This window comes from Nestor notabilis, unplaced genomic scaffold, assembly GCF_000696875.1.
Source record: "Nestor notabilis isolate BGI_N333 unplaced genomic scaffold, ASM69687v1 scaffold23690, whole genome shotgun sequence".
In the NCBI taxonomy this organism is placed as follows: domain Eukaryota; kingdom Metazoa; phylum Chordata; class Aves; order Psittaciformes; family Psittacidae; genus Nestor; species Nestor notabilis.
Window position 1 is genome coordinate 14,425 of NW_009912805.1, and position 15,086 is coordinate 29,510.

At 38.6% G+C, this 15,086-nt stretch overlaps 1 protein-coding gene across 1 annotated transcript; it reads right to left on the bottom strand.

Annotated features, from left to right (window-relative positions):
* Positions 1 to 1,869: 1,869 nt before the first annotated feature.
* On the bottom strand, positions 1,870 to 8,928 carry COL10A1 (collagen, type X, alpha 1). The gene is made up of 2 exons (XM_010021478.1): positions 8,790 to 8,928; positions 1,870 to 4,007 (listed from the first exon to the last, which is right to left on the bottom strand). Exons 1-2 carry the CDS (start codon positions 8,926 to 8,928, stop codon positions 2,116 to 2,118), a joined length of 2,031 nt encoding a protein of 676 aa, XP_010019780.1. The 3' UTR covers positions 1,870 to 2,115.
* Positions 8,929 to 15,086: the final 6,158 nt, after the last annotated feature.

Here is a 15,086-nt window from a genome sequence, read left to right on the forward strand (position 1 = left end):
CCTTTTCAGTGTTAAGAGTTGCTTTCGTAATGACTTAATGTCTCAATAATTATGAAAAGCTTTCAAAAAGACAAGCACGAGGTACTAACCTGTAGACTTATTTGAAGTCCTATGTGCTCATTCAAGGAACACAAGCATTAAAAGACAAAACCTGATTTACAGTGTATGGACATAGCAGTGTGTGCTATGTTTAAATTCTGGAAAGTGCTGTTGAACTAATGCAAATGAATGCACAGGAAAACCTTTTTTAGTGCAAAAATGAGAAAATTCTTAGGAGATCTGTAATTAATATTTGGCCTGAACCAGGAAGGTAAAAAAGTGGGTACAATTCTGACTCAAGTGTCCTGAGTTTTATTTTGGCTTTAAAGTATCACAGGATTGCTACTTGTGAATTGTGGTACTGCCCACTGTATTATTTCAATGCAACTGTTTGTGTGCAGAGTTTATAATAGTAGTACCAATTTGCTTGTCTAGGTTTACTTGGCTACTAAATTAAACAGATCTCACATTACACTCTCTACTTAAGCATTTGTTATTTTACTGAAGTATAGCCTAGACCACAGGCTTCCTTGTCCAACAGCACTTAATAAGGGGAGAAATAGCAGTTCTGCGAAGTTCCTTTCCTGGTAGCTCTTTACAGTTTCCAAAATGTTATATAGTTTTGCTAATGATGGACCAACTTAAAGGTGTCCTTGCTTTTTTTTATTAATCCCAGTGTGTTATCAAGTACTTAGGAAATTGCTGATTTCAAACATACGCAACGTAACAAGCCTTAGGTTTTGTTTTTGTGAAGAAGTGATCATATGACAAAACTCATAAACACAGGCCTGCCTACTTTTAGTGCAATTGATTATAAACATCTGTTTTTAAAAAAATGAAGCTTAATAGTTTATAGATTCATAAAGTTTTGATAGATAAGATACTTTCAAAGCACATGAATGGCAACTGTCATTGGAAGAAATGTGTCATCAAACTATTATGGTTTTGTAATTTTAAGCACTAATTTTACTAATCCAGTTTATTTCATACCATAAACTTTTCATAGTTCCTTGACAGATTACTATAATGTCTAATGTTTGTAAGACATGAGAGTGTTTATGTATGGTAAATATGATTGTCTACTGACTAATTACTGTCATCATCTGATAAATTTACCATCTAAGTAAAATATATTCCCCAGACGATTGTCTTTTAGATGAATGAACTGTTCAAGGAAAAGCAGTGCAAAAATTGTCTGCAATTCTGAGGCGGCAAAGCTGTTCTGATTTTGTGAGTGTCTGCAGGCTTGTGAAGATACATTCTTAATGTCTGGATTTGATGACAGCTTTTTTACAGTACCCTGAATATTGTGGGTTTGTAGAATGTTAGAAGCTTAAAAATATTTTGAACTAGTTTGTTGCTGCAGATTACAAAATGTGCATCAACCAAAGCTAAGTGGATTTCTAGGCTCCAAATCTGGTTGCTTTTTCATATCGTGACAGTCTTAGATCTTCAGTAAGTGGTAATAATTTGTAAATCTACATTTCTCCAAGGCAATTATTCATTAGTAAGAAAAGTAGAACTAAATCAAAACTGTGGCACAGTATGCACTGTGTTAGGGTTGTTTTCTTGGCTCCTGTTTGATAGCTTAAAGATGAAGCTGACAGATAACAGACTGTTCCTGAAGTATATTACCTAGCTGTTGTGATGATAACCGTGGTGTATCTGAGACTGTTTACTTTGAATAATACCTTCATTTAATTCAGGTATAGAGAAGTATGATCTAGAATCCTGGAATGGCTACTTTATGTGTTATGAGAAGTGATAGAATTTTGGTTTCTTTTCCTTGTTTAAAAAAAAAAAAAGACAAAAGCAAGAGAAGCTGGTGCATTATATTAATTCATAAAATTTTAATGTTGCATTCAGTCAGACAATTGATCAATTTGAAACAAATTTCTTATGACAATTCTCTAAAAACATACACCATTATTCTATTAGTTTTGAACCACTCTCTTCCACCTTCTCATTCCCTCCTCCATTTCTGTTGCTAAATTGAAGTTGCATGACAAATCAGATCAGCGCGCAGTTAAAAGGGTCTGAAGGAGAGAGTGTCAGGACAGTGTAAGTGGGATGTTGTTAGATATGAGCAAATAGGAAACCTGAGAAAGAAGAGTGAACGTAGTCAGAGGAATAGAGACCATTAGATTCTGAATTGGGCAGTTGGAGCCATACTTGATCGTTCTCCATGAGATCGATGACAGCACTGCCAGAAGCCTGGTCAAGGTATCCTTTCTTGTACTCATCATAGGTGTACATGAGCGGGGAACCATTTTTGTAGAGTGCAACCCAAACATTTGTTCCTTTTGCATGTACGTGGTAGGAGAAATAGTACAGTCCAGGAATCCTGCAGGTGAAGATTCCTGTCCTGGGGTCATAGTGTTGCTGCCTATTGTACAAGATTTTATCAAATTTGATGGGCACTGTTGCCCCAGGGTAGGCTTTTGAGAGGATGACACTGAAAGCAGACACTGGCATCCCCGTAAGAGCTTGGTTTACTCCTTTCGTGAAGGACATTCCTGATAGCTCCCGAGACTCTCCTGCTTTAACATAGCTTTCAGGCATCTGCGGGATTACAGCTTGGCCAGGGGGACCAGGAGGCCCTGGGGGGCCTGGCAAGCCAGGCTCTCCAGTGTTGCCTTTAGGCCCGGGGGGTCCAGGTGGTCCCATAGGTCCGCTTAAACCTTTTGTAGAAATACCAGCTGGGCCTGGCAGCCCTGGTGCTCCCGGCTCGCCTTTCGCTCCAGGGGCTCCCGGCAGGCCAGGGGGGCCAATGGGGCCTCTGATCCCAGGTATTCCTGAAGGGCCCCTGGGGCCTGGCTCGCCGTTGATCCCTGGCACTCCCTTAACTCCTTGTGGACCCATTGGACCGGGCAAGCCAGGTAGCCCAGCGTGGCCAGTGTCGCCTTTTGGACCTGGTAAACCTGGGTGTCCCTTAGGACCAGCAAGACCCTGCTCACCTGGGTATCCTGGTTTTCCCTCTAATCCTGGCAGACCCCGTTCACCCTTTGCCCCTGGGAATCCTGGGGCACCTGCAGGACCCACGTCGCCTTTGGGCCCAGGTAGGCCGTTCTCACCAGGCAAGCCTTTGAGCCCCTGAGGGCCCATGTTCCCTGGTGGCCCGACAGGCCCTGGTTCTCCTGGCACACCGGCTGCGCCTTGCTCTCCTTTAGGTCCTGGAAGGCCAGGAGGACCTTCAGGCCCTCTGTGTCCCTTCATCCCTGGCAGTCCTGGCTTTCCAAATCCTGGAAGGCCCGGGGATCCAGGCAAGCCTGCGGGCCCGGGATGTCCCTTGGCTCCGGGGGTGCCGGCTGCTCCTGGTGGTCCCATTGGCCCAGGCTTGCCAATGCCAACTTCACCAGGTTCTCCCGGGGGCCCCTGGGCACCTGGGATTCCAGCCGCTCCGGGGGCACCTGGTAAACCTCTGTCACCTTTCATACCTGGCTGACCCGGAAGACCGCTTTCGCCAGGCTTCCCTATGCCAGCAGGACCAGGGAGGCCCCGGGGTCCCTGTGGGCCTGGAAGACCCCTGTTACCTGGGCGGCCTGGAATGCCAAATCCATTCTCTCCCTTTTGTCCATTTATACCAGGGATACCTGGCTCTCCCTTCTCACCGGGGAGGCCCCTTGGCCCTTGAGCTCCTGGAGGTCCTTGTGGACCTGGCTTGCCAGGAACAGACAGTCCTGAGGGGCCGGGAGTGCCAGGGGGTCCTTGTGGCCCTCTTGGTCCTGGGAGCCCAACAGGTCCAGCTTCTCCTTTCTCACCGTTCAGTCCTCTCTCTCCTGGCTTTCCTGGTAGACCTGGCACGCCAGGCTTCCCAACTGCAGAGAATCCAGGTGGTCCTGGGGGACCAGGGGGCCCTTGGGGACCAGGACTTCCGAACCCTGGCTTTCCTGCAGGACCTGGTTGTCCTCTTGGTCCAATTGGGCCTGGGGGTCCAGGGGGTCCTTGTTCACCCCTTACCTGCACACCTGTAGAAAGAGGAAACCAGGTCAGCCAGGGCAGCTATACCGATTTGCAGGCTTGTAGCATGGTGGAGAAATGAGTGAAGTGCTAACTTAAACCTCATAGGAGTCAAGTTTCTAACACTGTGTTCGGTCACTGAGAACCTGACGTTAGAGAAAGCTTCCTGTGCAGGTTTAGCTGCTTTCGTGTTATGTTAAGTAGTGAGGTTTTTGTTGTTGTCTTTCCCCCAGCCCCCCTTCCAGATGTGGGCCATAGCTGATTTTTTATGGTAAACGTACGAATCTTCTATTTTTAAATACTGTCTTAAAGATTTTTGTTTGTCATAAAAATTTCACACCGTGGCAAGGTCGCAACTGATAATTTATCTTACTGCAGTCAGAACCCTGGCATTGTTTTGTTCTAATACTTAATTTTCTTAGGTATCAAAACAGCAGGTGGAGCCACTTAACTAAATGTCACAAAGGAATAAACAAACAAGCTCACTGCTTAGTTTTCTGTGTGCTTTTGGGGAGCTTGCAGCCTCGTGTTGTAATTGGGATGCTTGCTTGTGGGACATTACAGAAAAGATTAACATGGATATTGTGAGGCTACCTCAGTAGTCTGCAGCAATTGGCAGCATTTTAGAATGAAATACCATGCCTATGATGAATGTTAATTTAAGAAGTAATTTTAAAATTAAAAACTGAGGGATGCAGGAAGAGGATTCTGTCTTTTATAATGGCAACATGTTCTATTTACCAATTTTTTCTAAATAAACATCAATCAAGCAACAATTGGATCAGCTAAAGTTTGCATTTTAGTCTCTCTCGAAAGGAAAGGAGCATGTGTGTGTATATGTGAAAGTTTATGCAATGACTCTTCTGTCTCTTAGATAATAAATTGCTTTTCCAATCTGTGGCTAGTCTTGACAAACTAAAAATGAGATGAAGGAGGAAGAAAACTATTCTTATACGTATTGTATTTTAAAAAATAATGGAGATGTGTATATGAAATACATTTGATTGTGGCTTGATATTGGATCTGCGAGGTTGCCTTCTTCCTATATTGCCAGGGAAATTGTTCTTAGCTACCAAGTATAGAGAATACATTTTCTTTTTTGCTGATGCATAAAAAACCCACAAATGCATATTGCCTTATTTTCACACTTTTCCTATCTCATTCTCCTTAAGGCAATGAAAAAGAAGATAGTTGTTAAAATCCTACACATAGAAAGAAAACAAAAGTGATTTATTGACAAACTGAAAATGCAAACACATATCCTCCTCAGCTGCAAAGAAGATTGTAGAGTCTGTGAATACCAGTGACAAGTCTGGTGCAGTCTTTGGTATCTTACTAATATTGTTCAATTTCTTAGTACTGAACTCCCAGGTTCAGGAGGGTGCAGTGGCAGGTTGGTTTCCTTGTTATATAGGAGGTGACTTAAGATGTGGCAAATTTTAAAACTACATCATACAGAAAAGTAATTTGGAAAAGGCTGAAGCCTGTCAGAATTAACACATACCCTGCAGCAGTAGTGGCATATAAGTGTTTTTTAGACATTACAAGTTTTCTCTTTGCCACAGATAAGAGAGATGCCATCATAGAAAACAGCTTGATCAACTGGAGGACTCAGAATGTATTTCATAACTTCTGTCTATGGATAGAACTTCAAAAACTATCTGTTCGCATGAGAGAATGCAGGCAGGTCAGATCAAAGCTTCAATACAAATACCTAAACAGGTTCCTGAGCTAATGTTGTTTCAGTTGTAAAGCATTAGGGGAAAAATATAAATATGGGTTTACGTCAACTGCATCAGATCCAAAACAAAGCATTTATGTGGGTACCTTTTGGTGGCAAATTGCTTCAGAATTTATCTTCAGAGTGGTTCTCTTTCTTGCTTTTTACCATGTTTCAGATGCAACTTTATATCAGTCCTAGCTTCACAAAGAGGTGGCTGCTGCCTTTTTTGCATAAGATGCTAAAAGCTTTGTCAGTATTCATGTTCTAGAGATTTTCTGTGAGGAGCTATATTGTTTCAAAGCTGTGCTACTTTTAGATTAAAGTGTCTGGTAAGTGTGCTGTCTAGACACAATGGTAAGTTGTCTGACAAAGGACAGCTGATTATATTAATGAGGTAGGATTTTTACCAGGAAAACTGAAGTGTTCTATATTTCTTGGCATGTATCTTGATGCAAAATTAGTTTACGTTCTCTGAGTGCAGCCAAACCTTATTTGTGTATTGAATTAAGTGTGAAGACTTTAACACAGCCTGCAATAATGGCTTCTTTAAGCATTGCTGAACAGTCAGATTTAATTCAATGATTATTCTCAACTAGGACTTTTCAGAGATTTCAAGCCAAGAAGCTACTGGTTTAAAAATTATATCCTGGTAGTTTGGAAAAAAAAAAAAAACCAAAATAAAACAAAAGAAAAAAGCAGTAAATGCATTCAGAAAAGGAAAGTTTGTTCTAACTGGATAGCTATCAAGAACTAGATTTTTTTTTTTTTAACTGTTAAAATGATTTCACCAATTAAATGAAGCTTTGATAGGTTTTATTGCCAACAGAAATTTTATAATCTATTACATGTTGTCCTGAGTCACCAGGTTGGGCCTAGACTGTAATTTTAGTTCCAGGCTGCTTTTTGACAAAGCTGTACAAAACAAAAAGAGAATTTAATGGTAACTAAATCTCTAGAAGCCAATGTTTGGTGACCAGGTAAGAAAAGTAAGCTGTGATGAAAAGGTTGAAGAACTCACTAGACCAGAGTTAGATGAATTTGGTTCTGTAGTTGCCTATTTTATTCTTCTGTGATCATCTCAGGCTTGAAATTGTGATCTCTTAACAGTCTGCCCTCTTTAAACTGTTCTAAAAACCCTCAATAGGATTTACCAGATCAATAGTTTGGTTTTGAGGCTAGAGAATAACAGTGGTTTTCCAATCCTCCATTTTAGTGCTTGTTCCCCAAATGACATTTGTCAAGTAATTTTAAATGACTGGTCTCCCACATCAGTAAAACTGTAGGCTGTTCCTGCTTTTGAGGTCTACGCTTTTTACATGCAGATATAAAACTTCTCAGTTAAAAATAATATCAATATGTAAATTATTCTGAATAAAATAATGGAAAAACACTATGAAAAGTTAATGAGGAAAGAGAGAGGAATTGCAACTTTAAGTCAGTTGGAATTCCAGATAGAAAATCCTTAGAGTAACTGTTTAGGTACATGAACCTGTACTTGATCTGAGAGTCCTTATGCTGAAGGCAATGGATGAAACTGTGACAGTATTTTCGTATAGCCCAGAAGAACATTTTGGGCTTAAGTTTTGCAGCTGTAATGCTTTCATTTGGTTCTTACAGCAGAGTGTTCTTAAAGCATGTGTGCAGAAGCTGGTTGGGATGAGACCAGGGCTGCATCTTTGGGCTCACTGTGTGCTGCTCGTGAGCATCTAGTCCTTAGGATCAGACTAGAGCTGTTCTGAATAAAAAACTCCTAAATGAAGGTAGTGTGGATGCAATGTCCTCAGTAGCAACTATTCTGCTTTCCAGATCTGCTTCTCTTGTGGTACCCTATTTTCTAATGCAGATACAGCCTAAAATTGCCCTTTTTGTTGTGAAAAGAAGCTTATTGCAAATGCTATTTTCCAAGTCCTTCATTCAGTTTTCTCATTTCTGCCAAAGTATGTTTATTACAACTAAAAGTAGATGGGATGCAAATAAAGTGAAAGCTATTCTAAATAGCTTGTTGTTGTCTGAAAGAAAATGTTGTTGTTCTTGGTTGGAAGAGTGGAATGTTTACAAGGAAGATTCAGTTCTCTTAATTTCAGTTATGATAATTTTGAATTGAGACTCCTGATCATACTTTGGTGGACAATTCATTAAATAAAACCAGTACCTAGGAAGTCAGAAGTTTTGATTTCAAGTTTAAAAAAAATATTTTGGTTTAAGCATTGAAAAATTAAACAGAACTCAGTTTCAAACACTAAATATAGACACCCATTTAACTTATAAGGACATGAAAGATACCCAGAAATAAGATGTCACAATGCATTGCAATTATATATTGCCAATACAATCTGCCACATGACTGCTTCATGAAATGAAGTTTTTATAATTAAGCTAGAATTGTTACATTACTATGAGATTAGTCTGCTAATTAAAGTATAAGCTTAAATCACTCATGAAAAAACTATGTAGAGGTATGTCACATTTTTATGACTGTATATCAATTTGTTTTGCCTTTCTAGACTTTAAACAGGTCTTCATTTGGCCATGTGTGTTGAATATATATTTACATTCCCACCAAAGGTCTGTTATGAGTAGAGGTGACATGACAGAATATGTAAAAGTTCTTTCTGAAAACTGTAGATGACAGGTCTATTATTAGAAACCTCAGGGTTAAATCAAGAAATTTGATAACTGTTGTACATAGTTATGTACACAACCATGTTGTATTATTCCCACAACTGAGGATAAGATCTGTAGCTGTGTTTTGCTTCTGCTCTATATGCCTTTAGTAACTATTGTGTAAAAAAAAAACAAAAACAAAACCCCACAAAACAAAACCCCCAAAAACCTGACAAGTGTGCATCTTTGTCAGTAGGAGGCAACTGCTAGAACAACTGCCAGTTCCTTTTGCAGTGATGAAATTATTTTAATAAATCTAAACTATTAGTGAAAGTTGAATATGAAGCATGTAAACAATGAGCTTTTGTTCAACTGATTGTTTAAACAATCAGCTTTTTGGTTTTAGTGTATTGACCTGCTAGAAGTAATTTTGTTAGTTTATTGTCAAAAAAACAGTACTTACCCTGACTTTTTACATTGAATGGTAGAAAATGTGGCCCCTTGATGCTGGATTGTTTCTGGTATCGCTCAGAAAAATATCCATCACTACCATGGACAACGTTCAGACAAAACAGCAGCAGTAAGGATATTTGTAGATGCATGTTTCCAACTCTGTTCTGTTAGAAAGGGGAGAAAAAGGTTGTTATCAAGAAAAGCTGTTCAGTTTTGTTGTGCATGAATAAGTAAGTTTTCTTAAAGTACTGGTATTAAAAGTAATGTTAATTTGTGCTTACTTCCTCCTGCTTTCACTGGTTGTGAAAAATCCTCTAAGGAAAAGGGAAACAGTATTGCTATCACTCTGAATGATAGAACTCTTGTATAGGTAGCTTAGAGGCAATAGTCTCACTCTTGGGAAAAGAATCATTTTAAATAGGTGGTAGCCTATTAAAAACCACTGTGATTATTTTCCTAACTCAGGGCTCCAAAAGTAAGTTCAGGAGTTGCATATATCAAAATGACCGAAATAAAGAAAACTTTTTCAGTGGAAATACATAGATCTTCTACCATGACTTTATTGCCTCTGTCTAATGCTATAGCAAATGAAGCACAAAGTCCTTGCACTTTCAGCATCAGTGGCAAAAATCTCACATCGCCTTGCTTGAAACCTGGCTTTCATCTGCAGCCTTTCAAGTAGCCCCAGCAGCAGTAAGGATGCTGACACTGGCCCTTAAATATCATCCCCCTTCCTTCCCAAGTTAGAAAACATGTATCCTGCAGAAGTTACCTTCAGAACCAAATAGAATGAAATGAAATTGTAACATACCAAAATGCTGAGGAGCTCCAGTGCAGTGTGGTAGAGCAGTGAATCCTCCTCTATTGAGGAGTTCTTCTGCCACTGGTGAGTGAGCAGAAGTTGATGACTTCGAGTGTCACCCTTGAGCTTTTATACAATTTTTCCTTAGTTGGGTCACTGCTGGGCATAAGCTCCTCCCCAAAAATCAGTAAGCAGTAATTATCTGTGTGCATATGTGTTTTTTAGGGGTGGGGGAAGCTATTTTGGGCAGTCATCCTAGATCCTGTTACGTTTTTTTGTTGTTGTTTTTTCCTTCTTTCCTTGGATTTCTTATTGTTGAAATTGTATTGCTCATAGCTTGTATTTTCTAAAATTCTACAGCCCCTCTGTTTCTAGAACTGAGAAAGGTAACACTGGAAAAAATCATGAACTTGCAAGTAAGGTTGGTAATTCTAAGTGCTTCATTTGGATTTCTCTGTAAATGTCTTAAGGAAAGAAGTACACCTTTTGAACGTTGGTGAGCTGTTAGTTTCAGGGGTAACCTCACTAAAGTTCGTTGAGATATGAGTGGAGAACTTAAAATCAATTAAGATGTTAATAAGGGAGTTGTGTTAGAACCTGAAAATTACTTTTAAGCAGTTAGTATTTTAGGAGATTTTCATCTTCACAGTATATTCCTAGACTTCTGTTTTGATGCTGGAGGAACAGTACTACATATATGATGTATTCTTCAGGAAATGTTTCTGTATTATGAATTCTTGAAATGCAAGCTTGCCTTACACGATGAGAACTTCATTGTGTCTAGTTGTAACAAATGCGTTGAAATCCATGCTGCTTAAATTTGCAAGTGTTATACAAGCTGATGTTTGGGGCTGAAGGAACTTTTTTGAGATTTTTTGGAGGTTTATTCAATCAAATGCATTTGTTGCTGTACTTTTCCTATTAAACAGTTTCAGTTTAAATTTAAACTACTGCCGTTTTAGTGTTGGTGGATCAAACTTGATCACAGCTTGGCTCTTTTTTATTTTTTTAATTTCATGTCATAAACTGGTTTTAGCCATTGAGAAAGTTTGTTAAAGCAGTCTTGCTTAATAGGCTGTATCAACACATTGTGACTTCTTGTTTCTCAATAAATAATGGAATCTCAGTGTTTCAGCATCACTTTGATTAATGTTCAGGACTAAATAGGCAGTAACTTTCAGTCCCTGAATAGTTTGGGACTCTGAAAACATCTTTTAAGATCAAAGGGCAAAATAAGAGAGAAGAAACAAACCTTTCTCTTTTATGATGAAACTGTAGAACTAAATAGAACTTTGCTTTTATCAAAAATTCACAGCAGAAATATCTACATATAAATTATTTTTGCATTAAAACTCCTTTGCCAGTTTCAGACTTCTCTGACATCGTTACATGGTATTCAGTCTTGTAGGAATTAGATTTTTTGATGCATTTGAAATTCGTTGTTTCCCTTGTGCCAAAGATTACTGGAAAACGAAGGTGAATGGTATGTGTTGTTACTAAAGAAAGACGAGCATGTGCTACAAGTTACTGTCCTGATAAAGTGAGCAGGTATTTATTTTTCAAGTTAATTTATGGCAGTTGTGGAAGCTGTCTTGGAAGCCTTTTGGTGAGGTATAAGCAATACCTATGCAGAGGAACATATATGCACCCATATCCTAATGTCAACTGTAGAAATACTGTAAATAGGCAAGAGTATTAGCATGTTATCTTATAGAAATACTAATAAATAACATGCATTACTGTGAGTTCTGACCAGAAGACAGCTGGTGGCCCTGAACTGCGTGGCTGTCCTGTGGAATGACAGGTTAATGTGGGCTGAAATTTACCTGCTTTGTGTCTTTGTTTACTTCTACACTCTTCAACTTTTTTGGCTTTTATGTATTATGGCAAATATCCTAGAACACAAGTTACTGTACTGAAAGAGACCAATGGACCATCAAGTCTATTCTGCTTACAATTGTGCTAATACCTTTGCTTATTAAAAGGCTGTATTCCTGTTGTGACTTTGACTGCTACAATAATTTATTTAATGTATTGTTGAACAGTTCTTCTATTCTCCTTCCTAGCCGTCTTCTAAACAACGCTGAGTTCCATTTTGGTAAATAAACCCTTTCTGCTGCAGGGGTCTTCAGACTGAAGCCTGCTCTCTCCATTAAGCATGCATGCCCAATTTGGTCAGTGGTTTTCAGAGAATGTTTGCATGTCTGAGCTGGCATTTCTACTCCCCCTGTGTGCATTCAGATCCTTTTAATCTTTAGAAGAAGAAAGCTTTGTCCTCAACATGTTTGTGTAACTTGTCCAGGTGCTTCATTTAAAAATTAGTCTCTATAAATTCAAATGAGAATCCAGTCATCCACATTTGACAGAGACAGCAAGTGTATGGGTGTAGAGTTTATTTCCTCTTTGAAGAAATGCAACTCCAGCCCCTTTTTTTGGTTCACATAAATCCAAAAATAGCTTTTGATTTTAAAATGTTTCAATACACAGCCCTCAGTGGGAAGTGTGGTTGTTGCTAATTTGATAATATTTGGTTAAGAAAGTTAAGAACAGCAGGCAACAGTTTTATGCACACATAGCTTCATGCTGATTTCTAGCCTAATTCATAAATACCCTTAAAGCAGGCACACTTAGGTTACAAAAGCATCAATAATGTACACTGATGTTTGCCCAGGAGCCTCACTTCCTGCCTTTCCTCCTTCCAGGCAGGAAGGTGAATAATCTCTGTGTGTGTCTACATAAATAGGGATGATTGTGGCATCAAAAGGTATATACAGGCAAACCTGTTGTCCCTGTGTTTAACATAAGCTCCACCCTATTGTGCTATCTTCTGCTACTTCTTTGGTTTGAGGTTTTGTTTTTTGTGGGTGTGGGAAATCGAGGTAGAATTGATGTTCACTGCTTTTGTGTGTTTTCCCTGTTGCTGTGAATATTTCCTATTGACAGAGTGCTAACACACATTTAGCTCTAAGCATGAGTATGAAACGTAGGCTTTGGTATATACTCACACATGCAAAAATACATGCAGTAGACATACTTGTGTATATCTATTTACAGTACCATCACGTGTTCAACAAGAAAGGTTATTTGCATACCTGTTTTCAAAGTATGAACATGCAGATATTTTTGGTTTATAGTTATGCACTTAGAAACTTGTCTTTGCTTACAAATGAAGGTGTTTGCTCCCTGCTGCTTCCCCTGTCCCACTACTGTAATAGTCAGGAATAATATTTGATCCCTTTCACTACTCCAGAACTTACTTTTTGTTATGTATTGGCTTCTTCTTCCCATGTTAAGTTAGCTGTGGTAGGTGTTATGGCAATGTAATAGCTTAAGTCCTGTCCTTAACTGCAATAAAAAGACTCAAAATAGAGTTTCTCTGGACTCTGTGAAGTGTAGGTACTGAAATCACAGAGTTTTGAATGTCATTCGCAGCTGCCTGCAGTTTCATCATATTTGCTGACTAAATGTTGAGTTTATTGTTGAGTGTTGTTAGAAAGCATGCACTCGCACATGCTTTCCAAACCCCTCTGTTACTTCAGTGTCTTACTACCACAGTCAGTGAAAACACATGTGTAAGTAATACTGAGGTGACACAATCTTTTGGGAAATGGGAACTGACTTTCTCCACAATTCCACAAGTTACTTACAAAGTGACTTGAATGAGTCCCACAATAAACAAGTGCTTACGAGGAAGAAGTGTGGCACATCTTAATTAAGCATAAATTTTAATAAAACAAGCAACCACTCCTTGTCACACACCTCATCCCACCTTTACCCTCCAAAAAAACCAGAGGAGAAGCAAAAATCAGAGTAAGGTTAGGCTAGGTCCTTGCAGTAGTTGGGAACTGGCTGTATATTTTCCTGATGCTGAGGATTTTCAGTGTGAATGTGCTTAGATTTATTGTTTTGACTTTGAGTATGTGATCTTGATTTTTGCAGCATCTAAGCACTACCTATGTGCTTAGTTTCAGATAACTGTGTGTTCTTTGAAAGTTTTAATTCTCAGCTTTAACTCAGAATTTGTCTTAGTTTTAATAATTGGATTTTAGTCTTAATCCTGGTTGGTGTTTTTATCTTTTTTTCTCCCCTCTCATTTTTTTTTCCCCCCCCTCATATTTTTTTTTTTTTTTTTTTAGTTTATCATTACTGTTTATGTTAAAATATGGTACCTAAGGAACCTGGGAGAGTATCTTGTAGCAACATCTCTGGTGAAGAAATTCTCCACTCTCCAGTATTAAGTTCTCAAAGAAAGGTGCTCAGTAATTTCTAAGAAGAGTTTGAAAGCCTACCATGAAATTAAAGGAGTAATTTGGTTTCCTAGTTTGCAGTGTACTTTATGACACTCTGGAAACTCCTAAATCATCTCAACTCCATGGTTTAAAACTCTTCTCTCTTCCTTTCCATCACACAATGGTGCAGTGTTTGCACGCTCCTGTGATAGCAACCAGGTAAGCCTTCAAAAGGAGTGCAGAGGAACAAAGTGTTCCACTGTACCTTACTGAGGAAAACTGATACAGAGGGGTTTTAGCTTCTTGCTGCTCACAGTCAAATAAACCCAAAGAAATAGGAAGTGGGAAAATTTGTGAATTCAGTAGCTGTGGGAAATCTATTTGTTTTGGTTTGGATTGTTTTTTGTTCCCTTGGTTTTGTTGTTGTTACTTTTATAATTATTGTTACTTTGTATTTATATGGAGGGTACTTTCTTTTTCCAACACTACCACTTGGACTGCATGGGACTAGAAAACATCTAGGTGAGGAAAATATTTACCTTGCTAATTACAAAAAAAATTTACATTCTTTTGAGTTTCAGAATGTTTGTCATCTTTTGTAATTCATAGAGGCTTGTTAGGTAATCTGCAGAGCTGTGCAGTCCTATCTGTATTCATATTTTGAGATACAAAAATATTTTCTCTTCAAAACAAACAAAAGAGTTTGTTACTACTACAGTCCTGTACTAGTCTTTTTATAGATTTAAAGTCCTTATACTTTTAACAGTTGTAATTGTGGTTGAATAAATGTCCTACTTTTAAGTAGTAATGGAAAAATGGTCTGTATTTATTCTGGCACAGCAATACTGACCACTGACTAGTTTGTTCTGTTCAGCTCAAGTAACTGTTGATTCCAAGACCTCTAGTATAGCAGTATATTTAAATAGATGACACCCAGTTAAATATTTATACTTGTATTCTGACTGAGTTAACTTGCAGGGACACTGAATAATCATGCTGAAATCTCAGGAACAGATGTATTCCACAAAGGCTATCAAGAAAGCTTTGAGACTGACCTGAATTTCTGATTATACACTGATTATTCCTCAGAGTCAGGTAGTGTTGTTGATGAATGCTTTCTAACAACACTATGTTGTTTGTGGCCTAATTTCATTATGCTTGTATAATAAGATAATCTTCACCCATCTTAGAGAATTTATGATACTAGAGTGAAAAATACCAAACAGAAGTACTGGTGTTAGGAAAGATGTTTTTCAGTACCTTGAGTTGACCTTAT